Raw genomic sequence first — 12,155 nt, 5'->3', positions numbered from 1 at the left:
TTATATTGCTTGTGCTCTGGAGAGCTTGAACTTCCTGTTCAGAAAGATTAAAAACAGCAGGGTTGCTGATTAAAAACAAACAAGAAGGTAAAACCTTGCTTATTTGCAAACAGAGAGGCAGTAGGAACTTGGAAGTTGTCAGGTAAAACCTCAGAACTTGAACGAATGTCTTTGCAGTGGTGATCTCACCCTTGGCCTGGCTCTGAGGTCTCATGGAGACTCCTGCAGGGGCATCCACATGGGGATGAGGGGGGGGGCACCCTCCTCCCAGAGCAGCCTCACAGGGGCGTGCCCCTGCCCTGCTTCCCGGAGCTGTGACCTGGTTGGTCGGGGGGTGGTCTGCTCTCCAGGTGCAGGGGCATGGGAACCCCCGCGCTTAAATACACAGGTTTGCAAAGTACACGCAGAGCTGGTGACAGACCGAACCAAGCTGAAATGCCCATGTCCTGTTCAGGTGGGCTCTCAGGGAGACAGGGGCTTGCTCACCCCCATACAGGTGTGGACTGGTTGGCCCTAGGGCCCCAGGACAACTGCTCACAGGTAGTGGCTTGTTTCCGGGTTGTTGGCTACGGGAGGAATTTCTGACAGGCAGGTGAACAAGGAAGTATAACACAGAGCAGGTGGGTCACCGGCCTTCAACGACCCACGGGGCCACAGAAACAGCAGGAAGCCTCAGACAGGCTTTGCTCATTACCTGGACTGTGGGTGGGACTGGAGATATTCCGCACAGGCCTCAGGAACGCTGCCTTCCCTTTACCCTGGACCCGCACATCCGTGTTGTCTCAATATTTACCCAACGTGCATATTTTTTAACTGCCAGTGAGAGAAACTTGACCACAGCCATGACCGTCTGATTATAACGGTGTCTCCTTTTCATGCAGCTTCTGAACCCAATTTGAAATTACGGTCCAGGCTAAAGCAGAAGGTGGCAGAGCGACGGAGCAGCCCCCTGCTGCGCAGAAAAGACGGGCCAGTGGTTACAGCTCTGAAGAAGCGCCCACTGGATGTCACGGGTACGCCCACTGCTAGCCCACCCCTGCTCCACGGGGCTCTCCTGTACCCTACCCCCCCACACCCACACCTCTGCACGGCGCTCTCCGCCCCCGGTGCCTGAAGCGTGAGCCCGAGAGCCGCCCCTGGTGTCTGGGCACGCAGGGCACCTCCTGTCTAATCGCAGCCCCAGCCTCCAAGAGCACCAGGCCACCAGAACACCCGGGTTGTACACGGTATGGGGTGTTTGCAGGAATATTGAGTTGAGGGTTCTCTGAAGGTTTCACTGACCCTGTCCTATTAGCGGTAAATCACATGGTTCTGATCTGCTCCACTGCCCGTTACAATGTCCAGACCACTGGGGAGCATTGAAATCTTCCTGGCAAGAGTCCCACAGGTGGGAAGGGAATGAAGGAGGGAGCGCGGTGGTCCCCACTTCCTTAGCAAGCATTGCTCTCGGCCCCCATCTAGTGGTAGACATGCAGTAGTGCACCCCCAGCCAGAGCCCAGTCTTCAGGGACGCCTCCTTCCTGAGGATGCTCCCCACTTCCCAAGACGCACACCACCACAAGGGTGCATCCCACCTGCTGGGGCATATGAGTCTCCGGGGTACAGCCACTCCATGAGGATACGCCCCATCTTGGGGCACCCCCACCCTGAGGACACACTCCATTTCCTGTGGGTTCTCTCGTCCTGAGGACATACCCCAGCCCCCAGGGTGCATCCCGCGTCCTGAGGGCACACACCAGCACCAGGATAAAGGGGGGAAGGCAAAGGCACTGTTTGCATTAAGTTCAGGTACCATGTTTGAAACCTGAGGCTCCTGGTGGCAGTCTGTATGTGTTGGGTTCTTAGGGAAGGAAGACAGGGCTCCCCGGTGCTGGTCCTCTGTGTGTCCGTGGCCAGCACCACGCACGCACCGACCGAGCCCGGGGCCTCTGAGTAAGGGGGAGAGCTCCGCTCCCCGTCCCGTCCCACTGTGTTGAGGGCTCTGTAGCAGCGGAAAACCCCGTCATCCAAGCTCTGGCCTCTGAGCGTTCATCTGAAAGGGTCGATGCTCCTCACTTTGTTACTAATGTTCAGTGCTGGGGGTTCAGGGCCTCGTCTGAAGAGAGGAGGGACCATCACCCAGAGTCTCAGCCCCTGGGGGATTCCATGTGAAGTCGGGAGTGAAAGCCCATGTCCAAACGCAGATGCAGCATTGTCTCCTTTGAGGTGTGCCTGGCAGTGGGCCGGCGGTTCCCATGGGCAGAAGGGCCACGCATGTATTCTAGTCCTGCAGTGGGTGAGACAGAACCGTCAGCAGGCTTCTTCGCATGTTCACGTTGTCCGCCTGGGGCTGTTGAATGCCATGGTGAGTCAGCATCAGGCTACGTGTGCACAGAGCAACGCAGGCCCTCGCCTTCCCGGAGCTCAGCATCTCATTGGAGAGGCCCACCCGTCACGGGTGGCCCCTCTAGCGAACTGCACCTGCTCCAGCTGCCTGGTACTGGGTCAGGGCACGTCCAGGATGCACGTGAAGGGGTCTGGGGCAAGGAGAGGCTGGGGAATGCATGGGGGGTGAGTGCAGCTGGCACAGGGACAGGAGGAGACAGGCTTCCAGGGGCAGAGTGCAGAAATGCCTTTCCAGGAGACAGGAAGTAAGAAGCTAAGGGAGGTGGTCCTGATCGAGCAAGGGAACCCCCATCTGCAGCCCTGGGGAGCACGGTTTCCTGCGGGAGAGCAGGGGAGTGCGTGTCTGCAGAGGGATGGGGGGGGCGGGCTGGGGGCCCAGCTGGGCAGATAGGGGCCCAGGACTAGGCAGGTTCATAGCTGCTTTTACCCCAGTTGCTAACGAAGCCCACGCGTGCTTTGGGAACAGAGGTAATAGTGAGCTGCCCGTGCACATACGCGTCCGAATGGTTAGAGCTCACGGTGGGACACGGATTCATCAAAAGCACTTTTGGCACCTTGAATGGCGCCCCACTTGGGCAGGTGCGGATAACATTGTGACGATGACACATTTGTGTTCATTTCCCAGACGACATTCCTAGAAGCGGCATAACTGAGTGGAAAGTGAGTGAAGAGCTGGGTATATATGTTTTCTTGGCCCAGTTTCTCACACCCTTGCTACGTAAGAACAGTTACCTGGTGACCCCACTGGGGGTGCACATTTGCAGAGAGTCCTGGGGGAACCCGGCGTGGAGCTTGGGCTAGGATCCGCAGAGAAGGTCCCACGAGGGCCACAGGGATTGCACTCAAAGGCAAGGTGGCGGCCCCGGAGGCTGCAGCTCTGTCTTCGTGCAGAAAGCCAGGGGCCTTCTTAGCAGTTCCCAGTTGATGAAGTATAAGCAAAGGTGATTTCCCCCAATAGAGAAGTAAACTCTGGGTTTGGTGTGTTGGGGTGGGGGGGTTAGGGGGTGGGGTTTCTGGTCTGAGCTCATCGTCAGCATCTGGGATGGCCAGTGGCCTGGCTGGCGATCTTGCACTCACAGCGGCCTGGTCAAGAGGACCGGGGACCGCAGAGCTCTCTGTCTGTGCTGAGGCCGTTGTCAAGGGCCATGAAACCAAAGGAGAACATGGATAAAGCTGAACAGGTCCATCGATAAACACTGAGTGTCACCACCATAGCTGCGCTGGCAGGGAAAAGGAGATGGGGGTGGGACGCGTCCCCGAGACGTGGCCTGTTGCTGTGGAGACTGGTCCAGATCCGCAGGGCTGGGCCACGGCTCCCTGTGAAGTAACTTGGAGGATCACTTTGCGTGTGACTCTGGGAGACACCGATCAGTCCCCGAAGCTAGCAGCATATCCCCCTGGGTGTCTGATGTCGTGCAGGAAAAATGAGAGGCTTTAATTCAAATGGAGTCCTGTGGCCAGTGGCTGTGTTGATAAGCACAGCACACCTGACCGTCACTACTCACAGTCATGAGGCGTCTGTGTTTCCTGGTCTTTTGTGGTTTGGTTATTGACATTTAAGGCCTTATCTTCCCGGTGTGTCAGATCATCTTGAAATTCAAGAGGAAGACAATTGGTAACGTGCACAGCCTAAAGGCTCAGATGTGGCCCCCACAGAGCCGTCCATGTAGAGCTCACGAGGGAGTCCATAGCAAAATCAAAAGTAGGGAATCTGCCTCGCAGCCCCTGTTTGGGGACTATGGTCATGTTCTTTCCCGATGCAGTTTCTGCCCGTCAGCAAGCTGGCCCTGGGGGACAGCTACGTGGCTTGGGACCCTGGCACGGAGCACAGCTCACACGTGTCTTTCCACCCCACAGACTCGGCGTGCAGCAGCGCCCCCGGCTCTGCGCCCAGCTCCCCCAACAACAGCTCCGGGAACGTCAGCACGGAGAACGGGATTGCGCCCGCCGTCGCCAGCATCCCGGCCGAGGTCAGTGTGGGCTTGCCATTTGCTTCTGTTCTCTGCGCTGGCCCCGTGGCAGTTTCAGCCAGTTGTTTCCCTCGAAATGACCCTCTAGCCTTGACTGCCCAGGTCAGGAGGCGTCCCGGACAAGGCCCCTCCCTGCCACTGAGCCCTGCTCCCCCTTTACATTGGAGCACAGCGGTCCAGACATGAGAACAGCTGTAACCCCAGCCTCTGGCCCCGGCCTCCTTCAGAGCGTATTTAACTAGGCTGATCAGAACACACACTCGGTGCCACTGGGCCCCAGATGCCCCACACCCGTGTGTCCCCGGGGCTCTGCATAGTAGCTGGGAACGGGAACACAGCACACATGGGAACCGCTGTTGGGTGGGAATCAAGCTGCTTGTGGTGCTTCAGAAATACTCAGCCAACCAACACACGTCCTGTGTCTGGAGGGGAGCAGGGTGACATGGGGCGGATGGTTAGGGTGTTGGGCGGTTAGGAAGGCCACGGGAGGCTTCTCCCAAATGCCACCGGCCTCGGACAAGCCCCTCAGGCACCATGTGTGCTGTAGTTGAGAGTCACATGGGCACACAGAGTTCTGGAGTCAGCTGGCAGAGAGGAAGGAAGGGTGATCTTGGGGAGACAAGCTGGGTGGCCTCTTGAGCCAGGTGGAGGGGCTCGGGGCTGGCTGCTGGGTGTGCCCTGGACCGGACCTGGGTTGCGGGGTACTTTCCGGGCCGTGGTCTCCAGGACCTTCTTCTTTATTCACTTTGGTGTGTGTGTTTATTGCACAAGTGTCCCTGGTGCTTCTGCCTCAGGCCAGCCCCGTGCCAGGCCCTGGGGTTGGAGGGCCAGGTGGCCAGGCAGCAACCCTGTAGCCTGCGAAAGGCAGGCGCCGACCGCACTCGGGAAGAGGAAGAGGATTGCGTGCTCGACGCTCAAGGCTGCGGGCTCAGGTGACCACGTGGGGAGCCACGTCAGCACTGAGTTTCCCAGTGAATTCAGCCCAGAGTGCTGTCTGCTCCCTACGCACATGGTCCTGCTGCGTGAGTGGTTCTTCAGAGCTCTTTTTGAGCTGCTAACTCACAGGAGGCTACAGTTCGTTAAACAGAGGGACTTCCTTTCCTCCTAAATATCTGGACGTGAATCTTGCCCTCCCGATGGGAGGACAGAGTATAGTGGGGACAGGCAGGTGTGGGGGCGAGGCATTTTCGGGCAGGTTTGTGAACGCCGATGCACGAACAGACAGCGGCCCCTGAGGTCGTGGTGTGCACGGCCGCCCCCGCTTCCTCACTCCCCATGTCCTTGCGCATCTGTTTCTTTCGTCACCTGTCCCTTCAACCTCGTGTAAGCTCTATGTGGATGGTCACAGATCTTGACACCCCTGCTCTGCGGGACTGAGGTCATAGCGGCCGGCTGCCTGTAGTGAGCCTCGGGGCCCTGCTGGGACCCTGCTTCCCGGCACGACACATGCCCGCCAGCAAGGTCTTGTCAGCCGCACCCCCACCTGCTGTCTAATCGGGTTCATTCTGCGGGCTGCCTTATTGGGGAGCATCTACACGGATCCAGTTTAAATTGCATGTCAAGTTTTACAAGTCACGTGTGAATGTCAACAAAGCTGCTACAAATTACAGATGTGAAAGGATTGACAAGAAAAGTGAAAAGGCCATTGCTCTTCTTTGCATCAGATTGTCCCTGCGGTCAGCAGGGTGGTCTCCCGACCATCTCGTCCCACCAGGATGACCTCTGTGGGTTCAGGGTTGGTGAGAATCTGACCACTCCTGAGAACGTGCAGGCCTCATGAAGCCTCCTTGGGCACCGGGCGGCCCCGCTGTCCCTGCGCGCCTCCCCACCCCACCGCTGCCCTACACACCCCACCCCACCTCTGCCCTGCGCACCCCCCATCACCGCTGCCCTGCCACAGCCCCACTTACACAGAAGAAATCGCCTCCCCAGACCCAGAGAGAGCTGCTCCCTCCAGCTTGGAAGGCCAGTGCAGTACGGGGTGTGTAGCCACACCCCCACTTTGTGCGGAACCCGGGAGGTGATAAGCCTGGCATAGGGCGGATGGAGACGGCCCGCTCGGCGCGTGTGGGCAGTCAGCATCCCCAGTCATTCTCAGAAGGTGGCATTCTTTCTAAAAATAAATAAGATAAAACAATAGAGGGATTATAAAGAGGAAATGATAACTTTGCAGACATTAGGAGGTCTGCTTATTTTGTTCCTGGATAATTGCAATCCCGTGGGGCCGTGCCTTCCATGGCAATTGGAGCCGTTTTCTCAGGAGCCGAGCTCATTGATATTCTTTCACTTGTGGCAAAAAGTGCTTCTGTCGAGGGAAGGCACTTCCCAAGGTGGTGGCTGGGTCAGGCCCGCACAGCTTCCCCACGAGCCACGTGTAGGACAGCACATACCTGGTGCCCCAGCACGAAGAACACTTTCCTTCCTGCTTTAACCTCATGGCATCCGAACAAAGATCGTGTCTCCAAACGACACTACAGCAGGGCTGTGTTCAGCAGCAGCGTCAGGGCTCCTGCGGGGCCGGAGGATCAGCACATGCCCCTTTATCTTGCTTTGCAGATGTTGTCTTTTCTTTCTTTCTTTCTTTTTTTTTTTAAACAAATCGAAGTTTCAGGCCTTCCATGGAGGACGTCACTGCAGAGGGGCTGCAAACAGCAGGAGAACTGGAATTCCAACTGGATCCTGCAGATGGGACCAAATTGCAGCAATCTTGTGATCAGATCTGAGGGAGGAGGCGTCGCTTCCTGGGGCCGAGCAAAGAAAGTGGTTTCCCGAGTCGGAATCTAGTCCTGGTGACGATGCTGTGAAGACCGTTGAAGAGACACCAGAGGGTTTAGGATATGATGTTCGTTTAGGCACTAAAGCGGCGGCAGGAAGTTCTCCTGCGGGTGAAATGCCATCAAACAGCATCACGTGCGACAGAGAAATGGAGAAAGGAGGTCAGTCAATGGGCAAATCATTGTCTTACTTTAGGAACCTGCCACAGCCGCCCCAGCCATTAGCAGCCACCACCTTGATCCGTCAGTGGCCATGGACATCGCGGTGCGACCCTCTTCCAGCGAAAGGGCTACAACTCGCTGAGAGCTCAGATGACGGATAGCATTTTTTAGCAATGAAGTGTTCTTCAGCAAGGGTGTGTACGTTCAAAAAGACTTAATGATATTGCATGAATACTGCATTAACAGACTAGAGTATAATGCCCACGGAACTTCTACGTGCACTGGGAAACCAGTCCATTCACAGGACTAACGTCCACGCACTGTTCTGGGACCAGGCCCACGGCATCTCCAAGGGGAACCCCAGCTCGCTCCGACCCTCGATGGGATGAAGAAGCCGCTTGCAAGCCAGGCCAGCGGTCAGTCCACCCCTGCTGTCTACAGCAACTTGGTGATAACTTTCAGCTCATAATATTTTCTTGGATATGAAATTCGAAGGCACCAGTGTGCGTCTCCTCTTCGGTGACACACCACAGTGCGAGGGAACTAAGAGAAGACTGGTCGGCTGTGCATCAGTCTGTTTTCCGTGATGCAGACTCCATCTGCAAACCCTCCCGGCCAGCCTGTGGCGACACCATGCGCCTGTTCTCGCTGCCCCTCGGTTTAGCACATTGACTCTGCTCTGGGAGGATGTTGGGGTGAATAAAAGAGCGTTCTTTGTAGCAAATAATATCATTCTAAAAGGACAAAGAGGATGCAATAATTCAGATCCGTGGTGAATGCTCCTGCTAACCTTTTCCTGACTGTCTTTCTTGTCCTGGTCCTCCCTGTCTATCTGCTTTTGAAAAACTATCCAATTCCACAGCTTGTTTTTCTAATTTAACAAGACGTCATTGAGATGCCAGCCAGTCGGGGAGGTGTTTCCCTGTGTACCTTTGTCTGTTCAGCCTTGCACGCTTTGCGGGACACTCAGCTCCCCTGCCTCTGTGCGCCTCAGCCATACCTTCCTGGGACCATCCCTGGACCAGCATCGTTTCGTAGGAGGCCATCCTAAGAGTGGAGTTTCAGGATCAAAGCTCAGATACATTTTTAAGGCTGTTGACATGGATCGCCAAGTTTTCCTACAGAGAGAGTGCGCCAACTTATAACGCACTGATCAATGCCCTTCTCTTCCTTGGGGCCAAAAGAGTATTCTCAGTTGTCATATCTTTGCTGGCTTAATAAGGTTTTAAATATGTTTTAGATCACTAATGATGTTGAGTATTTTTTCATGAGTTTATTTTCCCTTAATATCAGCTCTTTGTCATTTGCCTTTCCGTGCGATTTTCTCATTGTTCATTATTATTTGATCTGTGAGTTCTTTACATATGAGCTTTTTCTGCCCAATGTGTGGCCAGCATTACAGCGATTGTTACTTGCCTTTTTTGTGAGGGGTATTTTTAATCAATGTTTTTTGTTTTTTGGTTTCTGTTTCTGACATTGTGTTTGAAGAGACCTTCCCAACCAAGAATATAATTTAAAATACACTATCTTAGGTTTTCTTGATAGTTTACGATGAATTAGCAGTATGGATAAAAACAGGAGTCTAATGGGCTGTGAATCTACGTTTGTGGCCTGCTTTAAAATGTCATGCCCACCTGCATGCTAGAACCTGGTAAGTACGTGTGTACTGCAGTATCTGGGAGTTCAGCAGGGCCTGCCCCGACGTGTTTTCTGTTGTGATTTCCTGTGGCATATGCTGCCCACGCTTACTGGGGACAGACCGCGTGTAACGGCCTTCATGTGTTCTGTCTCCAGACCGGCTTGGCGCACAGACTCGTGACTCGAGAAGGTTCCGTGGCCCCACTCCCCCTCTACACGTCACCGTCCTTGCCCAACATCACTCTGGGACTGCCTGCCACCGGCCCGTCCGCTGTGAGTAGGCGTCCGCAGGTGTGCGCGGTGTGGGGCCACTGTCCCAGGGCCTCGGCCCGGGCGTCATGCTTGTGCCTCTCCAGGGGGCGGCCGGCCAGCAGGAAGCCGAGCGACTTGCTCTCCCAGCCCTCCAGCAGCGGATCTCCCTCTTCCCCGGCACCCACCTCACCCCCTACCTGAGCACGGCACCCCTGGAGCGCGACGGCGGGGCCACACACAACCCCCTCCTACAACACATGGTCCTGCTGGAGCAGCCACCCACGCAGACGCCCCTCGTCACAGGTGAGCACGGGGTCCCGGGCTGTGCAGATGCCCCTCATCACAGGTGAGCAGGGGGGCCCAGGCCATGCAGATGCCCCTCGTCACAGGTGAACAGGGAGGCCTGGGCTGTGCAGACGCCCCTCATCACAGGTGAGCATGGGGGCCTGGGCTGTGCAGACATCCCTCGTCACAGGTGAGCATGGGGGCCCGGGCTGCACAGACACCCCTCATCACAGGTGAGCACGGTGGCCACATGGACGCCCCTCAGCACAGGTGAGCAGGGGTGGGGGGGCCCTTCATGCTTGGCTTCCTGGAAATCTGATAATTTATTCAGAATTAGAATTGAAAAGACTCTCAGAGCCACCCCCTTCACACTCCCTGATACTTGGGTGGAAAATGCAGGTGCTAATAAGCGCATCACCAGGTCCCAACCTATGGGCACACAGGGCCCGTTCTGGTCACCTTGTTGAGAGTCATGGGGCCGGTCTGGACTCGAGGGGCCATATCCTGCCCTCAGGTGTGTCTGCAGATGGCGAGCTCCATCTTCCAGTAGTGTTCCTTGGTGTCCATGTGTCTGTCTGGTTCCCCTGGTGCTAACACTGGGGTCACCATCCTCTTCAGAGTTGAGGGGTCTACAGCTTGTGGGGGAGTGGAAGCCTCACCACACATCTCCTTAACTTTCAGAAAACAGGTTGTGAGCGCAGGGGTCTCGGGGTCTGATCTGAAGTTACATCTGAGTCTCTGTGACTCTCAGCATCAAGGGCCTGAGCAGTGAGGATGCCTGAATTTCTGTCTCGTGTCATTTAGTAACACGTAGGTGACACCTGACTGTCCTCACGATCCCGGTCCCCTGCTCATCTCATCACAGGAGGGTCTGCCCTTCCCCCACCATTAAAGAGCTTTCCTAACGCCGTGCCCCACAGCTTCCCAGGAAGTAGTCTTTCCTTATGGGACCTCACCTCGCCGGTAAATTTGCTGAACTTGACTCCTTTGTGGTTGACCGCGTTGCTGGATCTGTCTTCTGTGTGCAGTTCATGGCCCTGTCTGTGACGGCAGTTGCCCACGGCCTGCCTGCAGCAGTGAGGCTGGGACATGACTGCCCAGACCCTGGCCGGCTCCCTGCCCACCCTGCCCCCAAATCCACAGGCCCCTCCCAGTTCCAGGGACCCTGGCTGGAGGTGCTGGAGGTAGGGTCATGGCCAGGAACACAGGCTCCTTCGTCTCCCCTTCTCCCAGCTCAGTGACCTTGGGAAGTCTTCCCATGTGCCATGACTCAGTTTCCCCATACATGAAAGGGGGATAACACAAGTAACCTGCCCTTGGAGTTTCCTGAGGGCTCAGTGAGGCATATTTTCCACAGGACAGCACCTGCCATGGTGCCCTTAGACATTCACTATTGTGGTTACTTTTGGGTTTGGCACTTCTAACCTTTAACCTTGCTGTCTCCCTCACCTCCCGCAGGCCACCCTGTCGGTCCACTCCAGTTCTCGTGGCTCCTTCCCTATCCCCTCCCTGGGAACAGGGCCCTGACTTAGGTCTCGGTGAGAGCACGCCTCCTGACCTGGCATCCTGCCCCTCAAGGCCTGGGCAGGCCTCGCCACCCCAAGCAGAGCCGTCCTGGGCAGGAGCGCTGGCCCCACATGGCCATTGACGTTGAAAATGGAAGTTAAGGCCCAGAAATGAAGCAAACATTCAGTTTTCTGGTCCCACATGGGGCGGAGCGGGTGCCCAGGTGGCTGGTGGTTGTTGAGCTGGTCTGTGTCCGCACAGAGGGGCCTGTTGGGCGGCACTGGCCGGGAGCAGAAGCCTGGTGCCCATGGGCCCACTGCATGGTTCGCAGCTGTATGGGCTCCCTCTTCACCAACCAGGGCCGCCCTTCTCACTGGGCCTGGCCCCTAGGCCAGCTGGACCCCAGTCCCCATCCCCACTCCCTTCTGGCTTGGCCTCCCTCTTGTGTGCTCTGCCCGAGGCTGCAGAAGCTCCCGCCTCCACATGGCTTTGATGTTGCTCATCTCCTGCTCACCTCCCTCCCGCACAGCAGGCGCTGTGCTTTTAGGGCATGGCCGGCCCGCTCCCGGCACCTGCTCGGGCTTGATTGCCTGCAGCCAACGGCTCTGGGGTCGAAGCCAGGGGAAGTCGGGGTTTCTGAGGGCCACCAGCCAGCAGACCCGAGTTTCCATGAGTCCTTGCAGATAATCATGATAGACAGAAAGTCTGAGCTAGAGCAGCTCCATCTCATAAAGGGTGGAAGCAGAGGCCCCAGGGGAGAAGAGGCTGGCCCGGGTCAAGGTGCAGGTCACAGGGCCACATCCCTTCCGGAGCAGGACCCCCAAGTGGCCCTCGCCTACTTGCTTCCCACTGCCCCAGCACAGCTGGAGCAGTTTGCTTAAATCTTCTGAGAAGAGCAGTGTGCCCTGGAGCACTCCCGGAGGCTGGGCCTCTGACTCCCCAAGGCTGGGGGAGAGATGGAACCACCGTCCCAAGGAGGAAACCCTATCTGCTGAGCACTGTGTGCTCCTGTTGTCCAGACAGCTCACCCGATGTGGTCCTTGTGTGGCCAGGGCACAGATCTTCAGCCCAGCATTTCCTCTGGGCCAGGCGCTGGGGAGATGGACCCCACGGGCCCGGAGAGCTGTGGTCCAGACAGGGCGCTCAGGGTGGGCATCAAGGAAGAAAGGCTTCCTGGAGGAGG

General features: G+C 56.7%; 1 protein-coding gene across 6 annotated transcripts in view; it reads left to right on the top strand.

Moving 5' to 3' along the window:
• HDAC4 (histone deacetylase 4) overlaps positions 1-12,155 on the top strand; it is a 281,806-nt gene that overhangs the window by 216,946 nt on the left and 52,705 nt on the right. For all 6 annotated transcript variants that reach the window (XM_032857625.1, XM_032857626.1, XM_032857622.1 and 3 more), the window contains 4 exons: positions 882-1,013; positions 4,243-4,355; positions 9,086-9,202; positions 9,286-9,484. In XM_032857625.1, coding sequence (XP_032713516.1) covers positions 882-1,013; positions 4,243-4,355; positions 9,086-9,202; positions 9,286-9,484 — 561 coding nt within the window. The remainder of the gene's footprint in view (positions 1-881; positions 1,014-4,242; positions 4,356-9,085; positions 9,203-9,285; positions 9,485-12,155) is intronic.

Source organism: Lontra canadensis, unplaced genomic scaffold (genome assembly GCF_010015895.1).
Source record: "Lontra canadensis isolate GAN:19392208 unplaced genomic scaffold, GSC_riverotter_1.0 scaffold13, whole genome shotgun sequence".
Classification (NCBI taxonomy): Eukaryota; Metazoa; Chordata; class Mammalia; order Carnivora; family Mustelidae; genus Lontra; species Lontra canadensis.
Note: the sequence above shows the minus strand (reverse complement) of the source record. Positions and strands in the feature narration are given on the sequence as shown.